Source organism: Mixophyes fleayi, chromosome 3, assembly GCF_038048845.1.
Source record: "Mixophyes fleayi isolate aMixFle1 chromosome 3, aMixFle1.hap1, whole genome shotgun sequence".
Taxonomy (NCBI): Eukaryota; Metazoa; Chordata; class Amphibia; order Anura; family Limnodynastidae; genus Mixophyes; species Mixophyes fleayi.
Genome location: NC_134404.1, coordinates 258,969,735 through 258,990,293, shown reverse-complemented (window position 1 = coordinate 258,990,293; position 20,559 = coordinate 258,969,735). Strand labels below are relative to the sequence as shown.

The 20,559-nt window shown below is 36.4% G+C and overlaps 1 protein-coding gene across 2 annotated transcripts in view; it reads right to left on the bottom strand.

The window, feature by feature from the left end:
• The window catches only part of FH (fumarate hydratase), a 42,694-nt gene that overhangs the window by 20,334 nt on the left and 1,801 nt on the right, over positions 1-20,559 (bottom strand). For both annotated transcript variants that reach the window (XM_075203494.1, XM_075203495.1), the window contains exons 2-7: positions 14,471-14,605; positions 8,503-8,613; positions 2,836-3,012; positions 2,188-2,370; positions 1,657-1,822; positions 1,138-1,341 (exon numbers count right to left, since the gene is read on the bottom strand). In XM_075203494.1, coding sequence (XP_075059595.1) covers positions 1,138-1,341; positions 1,657-1,822; positions 2,188-2,370; positions 2,836-3,012; positions 8,503-8,613; positions 14,471-14,605 — 976 coding nt within the window. The remainder of the gene's footprint in view (positions 1-1,137; positions 1,342-1,656; positions 1,823-2,187; positions 2,371-2,835; positions 3,013-8,502; positions 8,614-14,470; positions 14,606-20,559) is intronic.

Here is a 20,559-nt window from a genome sequence, read left to right as displayed (position 1 = left end):
TAGCACCTACTCAACTCATTCAACGGCATATAGATGCACTTCAATATCACCTTCTCCTGTTTCTACCAATATCTCCAACTTCGCCACCTTATTGCACAGTCCAACGCCCTGGCTTTGATATCCATCTGACCTCCCCATTGGTAACCTTTTGTACCCTCAAATCCTCTTCTAGAGGACTCATCTCCTCTTTTTACCATCTCAATTTGAAATACAGAACGCCCCCACCACCCCAAACATCCTCACAAACTTATGTGGGAGGAGGACATACGGGGAGACACTCACCCCGGAGGATTGGGACAAAATACGTCTGAACCTATCTAAAACCTTGTTTTGTGTAAAAATCTGTGACAATGCTTGGAATTTTGTTTTTCTTGTATCACTGGTACTTAGTCCCCCATGCCATATACATTGGTGCTTCTCAGCTGTGTTGGCGCCTGTGTGGACACGTTGGCACCTTGTCTCACATCTGGTGGCATTGGCTGAAATGGATTCCCTTCTGGCAATCTATTCACTGTTTAATCTCCAATATCACCCAAGTCTCTCTTCCTGCCTCTACCCTCCAACTCTCCTTACTCCCTCGCTCTATTCCTGGTGTCCCTAAACACACCCAAAAGCTCATTACACATATCTTTAGTGCTGTGAAATGCCAAATCCCTCTCTCTTCGAAAAATCCAGAGCTGCCTTCTCTCCCATCTATTATTAACTGCATATGACAGGTTTACCACATGGAATACATCATGAGCATCCTTCATCATACCCCTGTCAAATGTAACTGTGTCTGGAGTTCTTCGACTGAGTAATACAGGTCCTCTTCCCCCTTGTTGTTCTAAGATTTTCACCTGTCACAACCATATTATGTATATCTTGATTCTTCAAGCTACCCTTTCATTCTTTTCCTCGACCTGTGACTCCGCACCCCCCCCCCCTCTTTGCTATCTTCCCATTCTCTATCTCTACTCTTCCTCTTTATTTCTCCCATTGTTGTACTGTCTTGTTTTACACTGTACGCTTTATGCAGATGTCTACATGCTTCTTGATCGCTTTACTGTATGTTTGCGCTCCCTTTTTTTGCTTTTGAAAAACCCAATAAAACTGTTTATTAAAGATAACAACAAAACAAAACAATCTTGGTATTACCTGGCATAATACTGCTTCCAGGTTCATTTTCTGGCAAAATTAATTCTCCAAGACCTGACCGTGGTCCTGATCCAAGAAAGCGAATATCATTGGCAATCTTCATTAAGCTGCAGGCAATAGTGTTTAAGGCTCCACTCAATTCAACCAAAGCATCATGAGCAGCAAGAGCTTCAAATTTGTTAGGGGCAGTGATAAATGGTAATCCTGTATGAAAAATTTAATTATTATTTTTTTTTTTAAAACATACAAAGACAATCTAATCTATAATAACCTATTAAGTGTCTTATGTGATAGGGCTAATTGCTAATTAAACAACCACCCTAAACCCCAAACCATGTTTGTTGGTTATTGTTGAGCCCATGATTATCCAATTTCCAGAGGACTTTGTATATTAAACAATCTTCTAAGTCAGAAAATGAATAGCTAACCTACTTGCCCCCGCCCGCCGTGCATTGGGTCCTGTTTTATTTGATGTATTCGTTAATCATTGGTAATAAAAATAAATCAACGCTATTTTACCTGTGAGTTCAGCTACTTTGGCAGCAACATTTTCAGCAAATCCAATTCTAGTATTTAACCCCGTTCCAACTGCTGTGCCACCAGCAGCTAGTTCATAGACCCTTGGTAATGCAGATTCAATTCTAATAATTCCATATTTAATCTGTTGCACATATGCACTGAACTCCTATTGAAAATAAGAACATAAACGAAATAAAATTGGTCAGAAATGTTGCCCAAGGGGAATGGAAAGGACAGAGCCCAGAACCACACATGGAGGTATTACACCTGGGGCAACATGCAATGCCATCTCTAGGATTCTAGCACTAGGCTGTTTAACCCTGCCCCACAAATGATCAAGAGGCCAGGGTTCCTAATTACACACTCTGGGCACAGAGGTTAAGTTATTGTATTCATCTCCAGAGGCACGCACACATGTTAGGCGTCTTAGTGACACAGACAGGAATACATCTGCCTTGGCAGTTCAGTAAATTCACAAAAAAGTGTTTTACATAATAGAAATGCTTTATTACTGCAATTTGCAGAATATACCTGTCCCAGAGTAAGCGGCACTGCATCCTGTGTATGGGTACGGCCAATTTTAATAATATTTGCAAATTCTTTTGATTTTGCCTCCAAAGCATGATGAAGTTTTTTCAGTCCTGGTAACAGAATGTCATGAACCTCTTTTGCAGCAGCAATATGCATTGCTGTGGGGAAAGTATCATTTGAACTCTGCAATGAAAAAAGTCAAGCACTTCATAAGCCCTGAAACTTGCATTTGGTTGTAGCACTTATTTCAGCAGTGGTTGTATACCTACAACAATTATTTGAACTTGAAATCAAACATTTATCCTAATAACCTAAGCAAGTTCATTGATGTTGAGTTGAACTAAAGACCTTTGAAGAAGCTGCAGCCCACATGGGATTTTCAGAAAAGTACGGATATTCAGACTGTAAATTATGGGACAGCAGTGGAACAGATTTAGAATTGTCAAAACCTTTTCATCTAGACCAGGCCTGTCCAACCTGCGGCCCTCCAGATGTTGTGAAACTACAAGTCCCAGCATGCCCTTCCAGCCATCAACAGATTGTCTACTGGCAAAGCATGCTGGGGCTTGTAGTTTTACAACACCTGGAGGGCCGCAGGTTGGACAGGCATGATCTAGACCTTTAAATGCAAAGTCATATTAAATATACCTGGCTTTTATTAACATGATCATTAGGGTGTACAGGATCTTTGCTTCCCAGTTTTCCACCCATCATCTCAATGGCTCGGTTACTGATAACTTCGTTAACATTCATGTTTGTCTGTGTTCCAGAGCCAGTCTGCCACACAGCTAGTGGAAAATGCTCATCTAGTTTACCATTAGCAACCTACAGTGGGAGACAAAAATTATTTGTAAGAGAACATGACTGTGCAACTGGTGGTCCGTGGAACAAATAATGCTCCTTTCCAAAGCATTTTTGTGATAAACATTCTGTAATAGCATTCTGCCCACAAGAATATATACATCAGCCTTTTCATGTTAAAATATTATCAATCTATCTCTATGTGTATATATATATATATATATATTGTAACAAAAGGAGGCATTTAGCTGGCAATATGCAGAGAAAGCAGGGAAATAGAGTAAAACATTTGTGCAGTAACGCACCTAGATTCAATGTAAAGACTTATGTATGAAAAGCAATAGTTTAAGTTTGGTTAACTTACATGATTTGAAATCCTTCCTCTCTGCAAACAGACAGGGTGTGTCTGTCTGTTAGTGCAAACAGAGCCAGTGATGGGCGTTTCCTTTTAAAGAGAATGTGGGTGTGTCACCTGTCCATCAAGCTAAGGCTGGGGGAGGAGTATCAGGTATAAAAGCTTGTTTGTATCACTTGTTCAGAGAGACCAACGATGGGGTAGCTGGCTGGTCCTGAGAGAGAGCTGGTCTATGTATAGCTAGCGTTTAGGGTCTCCAAGTATTGCTGTGAAATCTGTACGGTGTCAAAACATTTACCATCCTGACAATAAAACTACATAAAAAGAAAGAAGTTGTTCACGTGTGCTTCTGCAGTAGCGGGCTCTTGCCACTATATATATATATATATATATATATATATATATATATATATATATAATATAATATAATATATATATGAAACAAGAGGACAAGGGGCACACAAATATCAACTTTAAATTTCAGTGTACAAATAAGCTACATGTATTTGTGTGCTACATGAAAAAACAGTCAGTATTTAACTTATGTGCAAAACAGAATACTAATTTGCAACCCTTGCATTGTAACATGGTTTTGTCCAGGATACTTAAATACAAAGTTTCTTAAGTTAAGATCCTTAATGAATCAGGCCCACAGTGATAAAATACTGTGTGAATGAATATATCCAGAGAGTGGTGTGATGTATAAATACACTTAAAACACCAAATAACACCATAGAGAGATGATTGGACCAAAAGGGATAAGTGCACCAAAAAGATGTGTTTTCAAATATAGGCACACAGTGCACCCCACTCATTTGAGTCTCCGTACCAAATATATAATCTTGTAAAACTCATCAATATCCAGGTGGTTTTCAGAGAAAGTGCATCTCAAAAATAGTGAACATTACACACCATCCCCACTTATGTATAGCAGCGTACCGAATATACAATCTTTAAAGCTTATCTGTATAATAGATCTGTATCCAGGACTCCTTCAATTTCCAGGCATATATCTCATAAAAGATCAAGAAGGAATCCAAATAGTGTAATATTGTAAACACAACAGTATTTATTGGGTACAGCAAGTAATACACTCACATTAGGTATAAATAAAAAAGGCTTATCTGTAAAACTCGAATGGTGACCCAATTCCAAAATAGAGCAAAGTCCTGGTGGTGTCACATAACATGTCCAATAATGTTCAATAATGTCTCAACGCGTTTCGTCCGCTAATGTCACAGACTTCATCAGGAGAAAAATAGCATATACTAATGCTCGATATGAGCTCCTTAATATAGCGCGTCATACCATTTTGCGCGTGCGTGCTCCCGGCATCAGCTGTCTTGTATACAAACTCTCGTGTGAGAGGAATCAGATATCAGATAATGATTTAGATAATTTATTTTGGGACTAAGAAAAAGCCCTAATTAAGGAAACAAAGTTATAGTGGGGCATCAAAAGCTTGGAACAATATATTAAAGTTGAACGTATACCTAGGGGATTACGTATAAACAAAACCCCTACTTTTAGTTCTGATGATCCTAACTTTATTTAAAGAATGGGATACTACATTGCACGAATGTTCTAAGAAACTTATTCAGTTAATTATTCATGAAAAAAGAAAAATGGTCTCAATGTTAGAGTGGAATACAAGAAAAAGAACGGCATTTAGATTCATATAAAGATCAAAAAGATTTTGAGGCGAATGAACAAGTTCTTAATAAGAAAGTTAATTATATAGAAATTAATGTGGCAAAGATAAAAGAGAGGAAATTTGCCAGAGATAAAAATGATTATAATAAAGATAAAGGTAAAAGTTGGAAAAGGACTCCTAACAAATTGTATAAATCCAATCCCGATCACAATAGATTGAGTAAACAGAATGAATCATGGTCTACTATTCCACAAAGAAAGAGATCTCAAACACTGAGATATGATGGTAATAAGAAAACCATAAGATTTGATCAGAATACTTAAAGAAATAGATTTTCAGTCTTAGATAGACTAGACAGTGATAATGAGGATTTTTTTGTCCCCAAACCTTATTGCAAGAGAAAGGATGATCTACAAACCAATCACAATCTGGTAGTTAAACAAGCAGACAAAGGAGGGAGTCTGGTAATTATGAACCGGGAAGATTATGTGATAGAAGCTTAATGGCTTTTAAGTGATGTCAACTCATATAGGATGCTTAGTGGAGACCCTACTGACAATTTTGTATCTGCATTAAGGGAGATAATTATTATGGCATTACATGAAGGGATTATCGTGAAAGATGAATTTAATGATAAATTATCCTACAGTATCTATTTTTTACTTTTTACCGAAGAGTCTGATAAAGCCTCCTGGACGGCCTATTGTAGCCGGAATAGATTCAATTACATTGAATGCCTCGAAATACGTTGATATATTTTTAAAAAATTATGTGATACAGTTGAAATCTTATATGAAGGATACTACCAGTATTTTACATATTTTTCAGGATTTTATTTAGAGTGAAGATTATATATGGGTCACTATTGACGTACAAGTCACTGTACATGTCTATCGAACATGAGAAAGGTATAGAGGCCACTAGACAATATTTGAATGGGGATGATACTATGAGAGAATCCCATAGGAGTTTTTATTTGTAATCTTATCCAATTTATATTAACCCATAATTATTTTACATTTTTGGATAATTTTTTTATACAAACTTGTAGAACAGCAATGAGGACCGTGATTGCTCCCAGCTTTGCAAATCTTTTTATGGGTAGTTGGGAAGAGAAATATATTTATCAATGTGAGAAATATCATGAAAATATTAAACTCTATAAGAGATACATAGACAACATCGTTGTGGTTTGGAAAGGGGATGTCAAATCTCTTAAGGAGTTTCTAAACTACATAAAAATTAATGAATTTAATTTGAATTCACTGAAAAATATGATCCTGTTCAGGTTGAATTTTTAGACCTTGTATTTATAGGAAAAACAGATACAGCTGTTACGCAGAATTTCATTAAGAGTGTTGACACCAATAGTTACTTACATTATAAGAGTTGTCATGCCCAAAAAGAGAAAACAAACATTCCTTTCTCACAATTTAACCTATTAAAAGAAATTGTAGCGAGATTGGTGCTTGTGAGGAACAATTGACTGTTTAGGATAACCTCTTTCCAAAAACCTGTTTATTATAAAGACCTTTTGTTGGGAGCTAGAAATAAGATTACAAATATCGATAAACTTGAATTACTGAAATATCAAAAGAAGGAAAAGAATATTAATAGTAATGAGGTACATTTCATTACCAGATAAAATAGCGGTGAAAATCGAATTAGATCTGTCCTTTCAAAGCATTGGGGCATACTTAGAAGAGATCTTATACTTAGTACTATACTATCTGATAAACCGAAAATTGTTTTTAAAAAAACCCAAAGAATTTGAAAGATTTAATAGCACCAAGCATGCTCCATTTGGAAAGAAATAAAACGAATCCTTCTTTTTTAGACTCTAAGGGCAGTATTAAATGTAACCGCTGTAATATTTGTAGATATACCAATATAATTAGTAAGGTATTCTACAATTTTGACAACAGTAGAAGTTATACTATTAAGGATTTGATGAACTGTGTCTCATCTTCTGTAATTTATCTTCTGGAATGTACCTGCGGTTTTAGGTATGTGGGTAAGACTAAAAGATTACTCAAATTGTAAATTCAAGAGCATGTAAGAAATATAAAAAATAAGATGAGTCATTCTGTGTCAAAACATTTTGTAGATTGTCACTAATCAGATCCCAAATTCCTCAAATTCATGGCCATTGAACATGTTACATTGGGCCCGAGAGGAGGTGATATCAAGAAATAATTAGCACAACGAGAGATGTCCTGGATCTATGAATTGGGTACATTATCTCCACAAGGGTTGAATGAGGTTACGAGTAAGCCCCATTTTTATAGATGTTACTTTTTAGATATTTTTATATATACATTTATTTTAATTGTTGTATACTAATGTATATTAAGGCTTTATATTGAGATATTCTATGATTTTTTTTTTAAGATTTTAAAATTATTAATATGATCATATATGTTATTCTATTGGTTATTTGTGGCATAATGTTTGTTATATTTTGAGTCACGAATACTGCTATGAGTTTTATAATATATACCTTTTTCATTGGATATTATATATATGTTTGACATATATGGCCGCTGTGGTCTTTGACGCCATGATTAACAGCAAAATAGATAAGGATGATTTTTATTATTTTTTATTATTGTCATAAGGATGATTTTTATTATTATTTTTGTATTATTGTTGTATGTGTACCTTGGGTTGCACAAATATGGAGAATATGTCTCCCTTTCATATATATTTTTTTGTTCATTTAGCCTCTTGTTTATTTATTTACCTGGTCCTTTGTTTTTAAACAAGAAAGTTTCAAAGATTGAATAGGATGCTGATCGTATCCTAGCGCATGCGCAGTGTGAGACAAGACGCATGTCCCCTGTGCGCATGCGCGGGATATCCGGCATTCTCTCACACGAGAGTTTGTATACAAGACAGCTGATGCTGGGAAGGCGCACGCGCAAAATGGCGTGCTGCGCTATATTAAAGAGCTCATATCTAGCATTAGTATATGCTATTTTTTCTCCTGATGAAGTCTGTGACATTAGCGGACGAAACGCGGTGAGACATTATTGAACATCATTGAACATGTTATGTGACACCACCAGGACATTGCTCTATTTTGGAATTGGGTCACCATTCGAGTTTCACAGATAAGCCTTTTTTATTTATACCTAATGTGAGTGTATCACTTGCTGCACCCATTAAATAATGCTGTGTTCACAATATTACACTATTTGGATCCCATCTTGATCTTTTATGAGATATGTGCCTGGAAATATATTATATATATTCATTATTCATTTATTTACTTATTATATACCAGTCAATTACCTAGAAATTATATCTCCCCAGGTATATGTATTCTCTATGTAAGCATCAGTCTTCAGTTATTATCAGTTTAGATAATTCTGTTCCAGTAACCATTACTTGCTGTGTAAAAAAAACCTCTTTGTGCCAGTTACAAAGTACTCCTGCAATATTGAGACACACTATGCATAGACAATGACCATATAAAATTGACAATTTCAAAACAAAATTTTACCTCATCAGCAGCTTTGATAATATAATCAGCGATTTTAGGATCCAGTCCATAATTCTTATTTACTTCTGCTGCTGCCTTTTTTAAGATTCCAAATGCTCTTATGACCGGTATCTAAAATTAACAAAGTAAATAATTACACACAGTGGAAACCTATCAAACTATTTATCAAACATTCAACATCAACATTTCTGGATTTGTAAAATCAGGTGTGAATGAAAGAGGAAGCAAAGCAGGTCGATAAGGTACAAAGAAAAGCAGATGCAGAGTTACCTCGGTGTAGATAGGGGCACATGGGGGATATGGACAGATAAGGGAAAGGAGACTGGCAAAAGCACAACTTTTTCAAACCCGCACCTTGACAAATTTACCCCTGAGACTTTGTTTGGAAGGATGGGGGGGGTGAGGCATGAACAGATTCAAACAAGACATTCTATATAGATGTAAGGTCAAAGGACATCTGCAACTTCTCCAGTTTTCTTCTTTTCACCAAGTGGTGATGCTTACCAGAGTGTGGGAGTGGACCCGTTTAAACACCTCCAAACAATGGGTGTCAACAGAGCACCAAATTAGTAAACATTGTGCTATAGCTTTCTAATGGCTTCAGGTTCTCTCACCCTTCCGACTGTAAATTTCTACAATACTTAACTATAATGTCTTGTCCAATTATGATAACTGTAGTTTTCACATTGCATTATCTACATAATGTTACATATCCTGTTTGTCACGTTACTAGTTTATTAGTTATTAGTTTGTATTTTAAGGAGACTACTTGGTTTTTGTATTTTGTTTGTATTTTTTTTAAAAAAAAATGAATAAAAAATACTTGATTAAAACATATACAGATTGATTAAATTGTTCAAAGTACCAATTTATAAAAGTATAAATAATGTTAATTTAAATTTCACTCAAATTAATGGTGGAGGCTGTCTGTGAAAAGGCTTTTTAAAGCGACCACCAGTCCTATTGATATAGTTTACATCAATATAACTCTATTCTAATCAATCTTAGCTTCATATAATTTCAGTAGCCCATAACTACCCGTTGAAACATTACTCAAAAGGTTTATAAAATGTTCAAAAACAAATAATCTAACTTTCAAAAGGTGCATAGTTTGTCTTATATTGGATATCACAGTTGCACGTAGTTGGATTGACAGTTATGAATAATATTTACAGAGACTTTAATAATATTGGAATTACATTCAGTTGATTTATGTAATGTAAACTTGATGGTTGTACAGAATGAAAACACCGAAAAGGTTTAGAACAGTATTGCCTAACCTGTAACACTCCAGGTGTTGTGAAACTACAAGTCCCAGCATGCTTTGCCAATATATAGCAGCTTATTGCTGGAAGGGTATGCTGGGACTTGTATCCAACACTGGTTTAGAAGGTAACCATGATAGTGACTGAGACACAGTATTATTTCTATTAGTTTTTTTTAAAATACAATAAGACAATAAAAATATTTTCAAATGATCACAGAAGACAATGTACATAAAATCCTTACGATAATTTTAAATAAAGCATTTTAACTGAGAAAATAAGATTTGCTAAGATTTCTATGTAAAGTAAAACACTTTGTTTATATAAGATAGTAACTCAACCATGCCCACTTTTAAAGAGCATATTCCTAAAGTGACTGGAAAACATTTTTCAATTGTTTGTGGAGTTTTTATTAAAGAATACCCACAACCAGGAGAGGGATGGCAAATGTTAGCCCAGGGGGAAGACTCAACACAGCAGCCTATTAGGAACATTTTAAAGGAAAAAAAAATGCAGGTGACCCAACAAAAGGTAGCCCACTATGGCACCGACCCGAGGGCAAATGCCAACCTGCCCACAACTGTCTAGTATAGGCGGGATAGCTAAGATTATTTGGCATGGTCTTGTCGTACTCATACGTTTTTAAACCTGGCTACTAGAAAACTTGGTAAGAGCACATGCGGTAATGTAGAGGGAGACCTAGCTCTTGAAAAGCAACCAAACTGATAGCATGACACCATCATTCCCCCTTTTCAGAATCACACTGTCCCAAATAACAAACTTCAAATTTTGGGAGACATGGTTACCAGAACATCATTAAACTGTATGTTAAGGCACATAAAGTAGTTATTTCCATTTATGAAATCCATTCATTGTTTAACATTTTTTGAAAATGTGAGGATTATACTGCAGCTTAATTTTTTTTCTTTCTTTCTTAAAAGGGAAAGACAAAGAGAAAAATGACCCATGAAATCAGTGGTTCCCAAACTTTCTCAGTTTAAGACACCTTTAGGGTCTTCTTAATATTTCCAAGGTTCCCCTCAGCTAAAATAATTACCAGGTAGTCCCTTTTTTCAAGTAATTGGGTCAAAAGTACGACTGTGCCCCTTCACCATATCACACTACGCCCCTTTACAATGTGCCCCCTCTCTATTTCACCCTGTGCCCCTTGTCTTACCTTTTACTTGCCCTTCTTTCTTCTGTATTCTATATTCAAGCTGCTCACTGCCTCACTAAAAATGTTGAACATGATGATGTCACATATAACATTCAGTGAGATTGGAGCAGTGAGGTGGGGGGCACCTGGGCGCTGGGCATGCAAGTTTTTTTTCCTGCCAGTCCGGCAGACAAATGAGGAGTGGAAGGCAGAAGGGAGCAATTGGCGCCCCTCCGCCGCCTTGCCTACCCCACTCACCAGCCTTGGCACCTCTCTGTGATCACCGGAGAGCCGCGGGGAATAGTTCGGGAACTGCTGGCATAAGAAAAGCTTTTATGCTAGACTATGTGCTTTTGCTTACATTTAATGTTATGATATATACAATATAAAACTATTAAGGGCTAAAATTTTCAGTTTGTAGCAAAGCAAAATCATGTTGCATTGCAGAGGTCGGAATGCAAAGTTAAAATGTGCAGACAGATTTAAGGAGGAATTCAATTGGGCACGTTATTGTTAATACCGCAGTAGTGCGCATTATTTTAGTAAGTACGGTAATTTCAACGCTGGAAATTTTGCTCGCAGCTCCTTGAGCAGAATTCCGGGTTAAAATGACTGTAGTAACGGTAATGGTGTGCTGGCTGCCTTACTTTTTTTCCTTTAAAATTTTTTTATTAAATTTTGTAGAATTTTTTTTAAGGGGTACAGAAATAAGAAAAGGGGGGGGAATAGGGAAGGACAATAAACAGATGGGTAAGAAGGGAGGGGGAGGGGGTACATAGTGGGTAAGGAACACAACAATATATCAGAAGCTTTTAACCAAAGAAGATACATCAAAAAACCCTTTCAAAGCGTTATACAAGGCACATGAATGGGTGACCCAACCTAATATCATCCAAGTAACCAAAGGCATACACCATACACAGCTTTAACTCTTGAGCTCTCCGGATCTTTCCTAATCTATATATTTCAGGTCTTAGCTCATGCACTTTGCTGTGAATCCCGTTTCGGTGCCCCCTCACCATCCGTCATATATACATCTGGCTGCCTTACTTTTGACAGTAATGCAGCCAATTGAGTTCCCCCCTTTGGGGCCAATTCAATGGTGCTGAGGATAACGTAGCGTTAACAGTGTTACCGTTAATACGGTAAAACTGCGCGTAATTACCCTTAATACGGTAATTTCAACGGTGGATTTTTACTCGCGGCTCCCTGAGCTGAGAGATGAAATCCAGGCTAAAATTACCGTATTAACGGTAATACTGTTAACGCTACGTTATCCTCGGCGCAATTGAATTGGCCCCTTAGAGTTTGAAGCGAATATGTCCTAGCTCAACTCTAAATTGCAGTGTACAAAATAAAGCTATCCAGTATTTGTGTGTTAGCCAGTATTCTCCTTCCATGGGAAAATAGAAATGCATTTGCACCCCTTGCATTGAAACATGGTTTGTCTATGAGAAATCTGCTCCTTTTTTCTGCTTTGCTCCTAATGCTATAGGATTCCCCAAATGTGCAAATATATGAAAGGTATATATTGTGTCTGTAAACAAATCCACTTATCTGTGGGGCATCATAACCTCAAATTCTTGGCTGAAAATAACTTAGACATGTATCATAACCTACACATAGCAGAAGAACAAATGCACTCAGATGATATCCTTAGATCCTTGCTAAAAGGTAGTCTTGACAGTAAAATAGCACTTAAAAAGGTTAGCATGGTAGTGGGAGACCCTCTTACTGAGTCCTTAAGGAACGTCTAATGCTAGCATCTGATGTCACTTCCGCCTCATGGATGATGACAGAGAATCATGGTACAGGAAGCCAGCCAAGTGTGTATCATTGTCTCTATAATTTATCAGGGGAGTAGATTCCTGTATCCATGCACACTATTTATACAGTAAATGAATGGCTGACCGGTGAACTCATTATAGTGAGTGAAATCATTTATTAAAGAGAAATAAAAATCATCACTAATGCAATAAGTATATATTGTTGTATATAGATATACATTTATAGTTCTATGATTAACTATATAATACTAAAATTGATCCATGGAGAAACGTAAAAAATACGTTTATAGAGGTAGTGTGTGCCTGTATAAACAGTCAGCAAAGAGACTTCTCACTTTCAATGGTAAAATGTGATGCCATGTGACTACAGACGTGATCGGTGGCCCCGTCAAATAGTAAGCTACAGAGACCAGTGGTATGGTCTGCTGTATTTCCTATGGGAGTGCTGGCGCATCTGTGATAGTGGTTCTACCACCCTCACAGAATAACTAACCTCCAAATGAATATGCTGTGCCCCTTGTGTTTTGAAACATTGTAGCACAAAACCGTTTGGGAGGCAGAAGGGAAGTAGGTAGAGAAATGGGCACAACCTAGTGTTAGGGTCTCTATCCGCGTCCCCTTAGGTAGTGGAGGATGGACAATACTACAGGTCCAGAGCTAAGGGCCCTTTCTACCCGTCTCTGGCTCCAGCTGGTGGTGGGAGTTTAGGGATGGAAATAACCCTGGAGATCACACTAAGTCTCATCTCCAAGGTTCTACCCATGTCCATGAATTTGCAGTTTGGGTCTGATTAGGCAGCCTGTAGCTTTTCTAGCTGTTGAGTTATCAGATCCATACTAGGACATATAGTTTTATAACAGATGGAGAGTCACGGGATGTCCTAGACAAGTACAGAATAATGGTTAAATATTGTTTTTAAAAAGAAAAGAAAAAGTTTGTTTGTATTTTTATTAGACCCCAAATTAGTTACCAAAACTAGTTCTACATACAATCAATGAAAACCATCACCCTGTATTCACAGATGTAAGCCACAGCATATCTTGGTTGCAGCCCTTAACTCTCTTAAGCATTTACAATCGGTAGAGGGGGAACTAACGCTCAACAACTAAAAGTAACCTGTAAATCCTAGAGTAGATCAAGGGCTGGCTGTTGTTACTGAGGAAATCTAATTGAGAATCCCCAAAATCATGGTAGACAGCCTGATTGGCTAGCAAATGGGCATGTTGTCTTGTCGACCTTAAGTCTATGCAACAGAGATCCTCACAGTCATTTCCAGGATGGATAAAAAAAAAACAACCTACATTTTACAGTTGATTACAAATTACGTTTGATGATGATTAGGGGCCCCTTACATTCCTACCTCTATAACCGCGATAGGCAACACACATCTTATGCATATCTGTGGTTTTCAATTAATTGCATGAACCGCAATTAACTCCAGGGTGACAGGGTCAAATTATCATATAAGATTTTTTGTGCTGGAGGGCGGGATAGTTGGGATATCAGTGCAGCTGTACCATAATTCTTAAGAGTTTCTTTCAGCTCACTCACTTTGCACCAATACCCCCACCCTTCTCACTTGGCCGTGGCGCCAAACAGATGTTTTATAGGTTCATGTACAGCATCACTCAAAAGGAGCTGAAGGACAACAGACAACTATCTACCCGCAGTGGCATAACATTCTTAGGTTTTAGTTACACAACATATAGATTTAAAAAAAAAAAAAATATATATTTTATACCTTGTCATTAGGTACTTACCGGCATTCTTTCAGTGACCCCTCCAATTCTGAAATTCATTGTTGATCGAACAGTCTGAGCTCCATAATATTTGTCGTTAGGAACTTTCAATTCACCAAACGTGTCAGATTCAATTCGATAAGAATCAGAGCCGGCCTAAAATTAAATAAACATAAATAAAAACAAAATGTTTTAAAATACCTATTAGTAACTTCAGTACACGTAAACTGCAAAAAGGAAAATAAAATGAACTTATTTAACAAATTTGAAAGTTTCTAACTATTTTCTTGTAATTAACGAGAGTAAAATAAAAAAAACCCTCAAACAATTAAAAAAAAAAAAATTTCATTTTTACAGATCCATATGCTTATAGTCTATTACGAAATTTGAATTAACTACAATAATATTCACCAATAACCCTGATGTCCCAATTAGTTGTCGTCCTTTTTACAATCATCCTAGGAGGAAGATTAAAAGAGGGCCCAAACTAAGTTTATTGAAAAAGCCAATTGGAGCACCTCTCACAATCAGGGAGATATCGCATCCACAGATTAAACTTGTTTGAATATATGCAATTACGTTCTTTTCTACAGTCTCTTCATAGGGCACAAATATTTAGATACGTTAGTCTACATTTCTCGCTCCTAATCCCCCTACCACATAATTGTGTTGCTCACTCTTTATGATAACTCAATTTTGAATTGTAAATTACAATCCACTAGGAAGGACATGCAATTTATTTGGGTGATTTGAGTACAGTAGTACAATTAATGTTGGTACACGGTGGTATACCATACCACCACATCTCCTACCACTTTGACTGTAAAACTACCAAATTCCATAGCACCACAAATAAATTTCCACTTTGACCACTATATGTAAAAATGTATATGTGTAAATATAAATATATATATATATATATATATATATATATATATATATATATATATATAATATAAATATATATATATATATATATATATATTACACATATACATTTTTACACACACACACCTACATACATACATACATATATATATATATACTCACACATGCATGCGCATACATATACACACACACACACACACACACACACACACACACACACACACACACACACACACACACACACACACAAAACCAGGAGTGAGGGGTGCAAGTTGGTTTATTATATTGCATGCAAGTTAAATACTAGCTATTTTTTTCATGTAGCACACAATACTTGATAGCTTTGAACACTGAAATTTAAAGTGGATCTAGGACATGCCCTACCCCAACTATAAATCTGTCCCCAGATTTCAAACTTACCTCTCCCTCCAATTCAACATGGTTTTGCCAAGGTGGAAGGTTACTCCCTTTTTTTTGCTTTGCTTTCCTTAATGATTTAGCCAAAGTATGTTTATTTAGAAATTAAATGAATTCATTAAGAGTTGCACAGTGGCAAATGGGTTAGTTAACATAGAAAGAAAGCAAATTGTTTAAAAAAAATAAAAAATGAAAATGTGTAGTTGGTCACAAAGAACAATGAGAAGGAGGGGTATTTGTTAAACGCTAGTCCTTCAGTTTCACTTAAACTGAGGTTTGCCTTTACAATCCTTAAATACTGATATAGAAGGTACAATCCACTGAAAAGATTTCAAAGTACCCCCAACTTGAGATCAGTTTTATTTTTAATCAGACACCAATAATATTACAACGTAGAGGTTATTCTAATGTTTGTTTCCTTTAACTGCTGACTTGAAATAAAATTTGTTCCAGTCACATAATAGACACAATCATATTGCACAAGGTGTCAAATATTTGAGAAACATTTCTCACCGAAATCATCAATGGTGTTGCCAAAGTGGATGAATGTAAGGTCATGCTTATGGCACTAAAATTATGCATGGAGGTTACATCCTTGGTGGGACATTGTTGTGCAAATGCACAAAACGTGTTGATCAAATAATGTAACAACATGCAATGCCAATCTCAGATAAAAGCCAGTAAGACTGTATCTTATATTGGAAGCATAGATTAAAGAGAGACTACTACTTAGCTCCCTTATAAAGTTCTGGTGATGACTCACCTTGAATATGCAGTTATGTGGAGGACTGAAATCATAAAAAATAGAGCCCTGAAACTGGACACAGAGGTCAAATGGATTTTTAAGGTGCATAGAGCAGTTCCGTTAGTAATAAAATACTTGTCCGAACTTGTTTGAATTACACCACAGTACAGAAAACTTAAATGTTGATGATGATGATCTTCCCCTCTATTTATATAGAGATAGCAAATTCCATAGTGCTTTACAATTGGGGCAAACACAGTAATAAAACAATACTGGGTAATACAGACAATGAGTTAAGAGGGCTCTGCTTGCAAGCTTACAATCTATGGGAAGATGATCATGGTGTTTAAACAAATATTAATGGGCAATACAGACAATTCTCCTACAGTCTGTCCAGGATAAGGTCCCCAGTGAGGACATAACACGCTTGCAGATAATAGAAAAAGAGATTTTATTCTTAGCTACAAAAAGGGTTCCTATCAATAAAAGTAGTGAATCTGTGGAATGCTCTCCCACAAGAAGAATTACTATCTGCAGAAACTGTACATAGATTCAATAAAAGTACTGGTCCTCTTTCTAGGAAAATAAATCATACAAGACTACTGCCATCAATAAACATATCTGGATATATGTTGAGAAATTCTCTTTAACATAATCTGCATGAAGCAGATCATCTTTTGAGCAGGTATAAACATGTATGGAGAATTGAACAGATTATGAACAGACCATGTATTGGCAGAATCAGGTTTAGAGTGCTCCTAAAATAAAAAACTAAAGTGAAGGAAGTTTGACAAGCTTCTGATTAACCTCATATAATCAATGAAAGCTAATAAAACAAACCTTCAACAGCTAATTTAAATAATGGCATAGAGGAAGATCACAATTTTAAAGACAATGTTGGCATGTGCATTAATAACAGCACATTATAATGCTATCAACATTATTTTTTTAAAACTGTAGAAGGTAAACTTGAATCACAAAAGACTTACTTTCATTACGATTCTATATGTACCTTAACGTTTCATAACATTTGCCTGTACTTTGCTCTTTTTGAACAACTTTGTTGTGCAACCCACACTGTTTAACTGTTCTTCAGAGCAGAGAACATTTGGCACAAATGTTGGATCTACATAAATAGAGACCAAATCCCGAGCTGGAAGTGTGGGGTTCGGAAATGTCACAAAACAAAACCCAACAAAAAACAAACCCCCGCCCCCCCTCCACACACAGACATACAAACAGAAAGGATGGCTTCATTTCAATCTTTAGTCATGTTCTCTAAATATACTGCTTTACCTTTCTAGTTTATTTTTCTTATGCTGTGCTCTTAGCTCACCAACCAGTTGTTTATTTCATTTAGGTTAGATATGACAAAGTTGCTCTCTGTATACAACGGTTTCCAATGCAGAGAGCAAAGAATGCGTGTGTCACTTACAGGGGCAAAGTTACAACTGACAATGTTCTCCAAGAGAAAAGATTACATTATAAACACAAATATCTAGCCATCACATTTTTATTAGCAATTATAGCAGCAGGGGCAAACGCAGGATTTTTAAGGGGGGGGGGGGGGGTTTCCAAATAGTTGAATTCGGAACAAAGCAAAAATGTGTGTGCGTGTATGTTAGGGAATTTAGACTGTACGCTCCAATGGGCCAGAGAATGATGTGAGTGTTAAAATATTTTGTATTATATATTATATTAGCATTTTACATAAAATGAAAAATCATTGCTACCACACACTAAAATACTGTACATCAAAACAATCTAAACCTATCTGTGAAATGAGTATTTACACTCCACATTAAAACTAACACTGATACCGCACATCAAAATAGCATTGATAACACACATTAAAACGAACATTGCTAATGTACTTGAAAAAAACAAACAACAAAAACAAACAAAAAACATTTATTACATGACACAAGTTTGGACTATATTTACATATATATTTACACACATATATATATATATATATATATGTTATTGTGTTACAGGGTGAAATCAGATACTGGTCACAATGAATCTGATGTAGTTTTTTTTATTAATAGACCAAAGACTCCATTTCTGGGCAGCCTGCAGGGTATGCAGCGCTGTGTTATTATATATAAATATTGTATTATAGGATTAAAAAAGTAGAGGAATCCTTTTTTAATCCTATAATACAATATTTATATACAATAACACAGCGCTGCATACCCTGCACTGTACTCAGTACATATTTAATTATATTTTCAAGAAGACATGAGCCTTAAACCTTCAGCGGGGCATAAGAAATATTTACGAGGGAGGAGTCAGGGCATACTTGCAGCCGCATATGGATCTCATGACTGGCATGTTGGCGCTACTCCTGGTCACTGAGAACTGACTGGGAACCAATCATCAATTTGTAACACCTCCTCACTATGCTTCTTCTCACAGCCATTTCTGCTCCGCCCAAGGCAATGCAGTCATGCTGATATATTGTGTGAGTACCTGGTACATCATTCACCCCAAGAACTTCAGACTTCCACAATAAATATGGACATGAACTTCAAACAATCAATTGCTTTGCAAGTGACCTAAGGCTGGGTACATACTACACAAAATTTCTCCCAATGCAATATTGTTAACGATTTTACCAATGACTGAAAGTCCCGATCAGCATGCCGATTCCTGTGTACACACTATTGATGTTTTACACAATTTACAGGCAGATCTGTGTTTTTTATATGTCATAACTTTCAGCTGAAGAGATTGTGACTCTGCACACTCCATAGAGATCTGCCTACAGTGTTGGTCGTGAGTGCATACACACTGCAAAACTGGAACGTCATTGTTCCATCAGTGAACGAGATTTTTAGTCCAGTTTAAAAATAAAATCAAACGATGCAATGTTCTTTGGAACGATAATCGTTCATCGTAAGAGTAAACACACTAATGTGGTATCGGGCTGAACGGTTGTTTAGTGTGCGATTGGCCCGATAATCAAGTGGAAAACCTGTAGTGTGTACCCAGCCTAATTCTCAACCATATTATAACTAAACCAATTTCTACTCCCAGAGATATAAAATGTTGATGTGGGTTCTCCAATTTCACAAAAGCCCCTCCATAAGTAACCCAAACTATGACTGGTTACACAAACTAAGGCCAATTCTCTTGTCATCAAATTAACCCATCTAAAACAAATGCTGTATGGAATAAAATACATTTTGCAATTAAATGTGGCATAAAAGTACTACTAGATATAATTTTTCACTTAAAAAAAATAAGATGGAAAGGACAGTCGGCTGTATCCCCAACATATCATATTACTTAGGGAAAAACTGTCTTGGAGTTAATGCATCTACTACTCATGCACGAGGGGTAACTTTAAACAGACAATTTTTAGTCGTGTGTGAGACTGTTTAAAACACTACTGCACCTGCTTTTATAATACACTGGGTCCCACAATATTATAATAATATGATCACTGAAATTAAGTGACTTGTCTACAGTGTGTGTCATGCTGGAATACTGAAGTTATTATTTGTTATCTAGGTTACGCAGTAACACATTATAGAACCTTTAATAGCGGTGACTGGTAAACACCAAAGGCTATATCATTTCCAATTCATAACATTTTACAGCTGGTTCCTAAATCTGGTATAGATTAGCCAAGCTCTGTAATATGCCCAAGGTAAGGCTATGCCCATCTTCAAGCTGCACAGCTCTCTTCAGGGCAATTTCCACATCACTATAACAGCAACCAGACCTTTTGTGCAAACATGGATAAACTATTCCCTCAGCTGGGCTTCACGTTGACACCATCCTTACATGCCAGGTGGGTCAGAGTTAAAGGGCATAGGAGGTTTAAATAAAATATACTGCATTTAATTTTATTTACTCATGTCTTAAAGCTTATTACTTCTTCAACAAAGAAGCAAAGGAAAGGGATAGCAGCAGGAGCACACAATACAATAAAGTATCCACTGTGTCAATAGAAATACACTTCAATTAGGTGCTCGTTGCCTTGCACTTCCTATTAACGCTTGTAATGTAACGGAGAGCATTTCAATTACAAGACCTGCGGTACTAATCG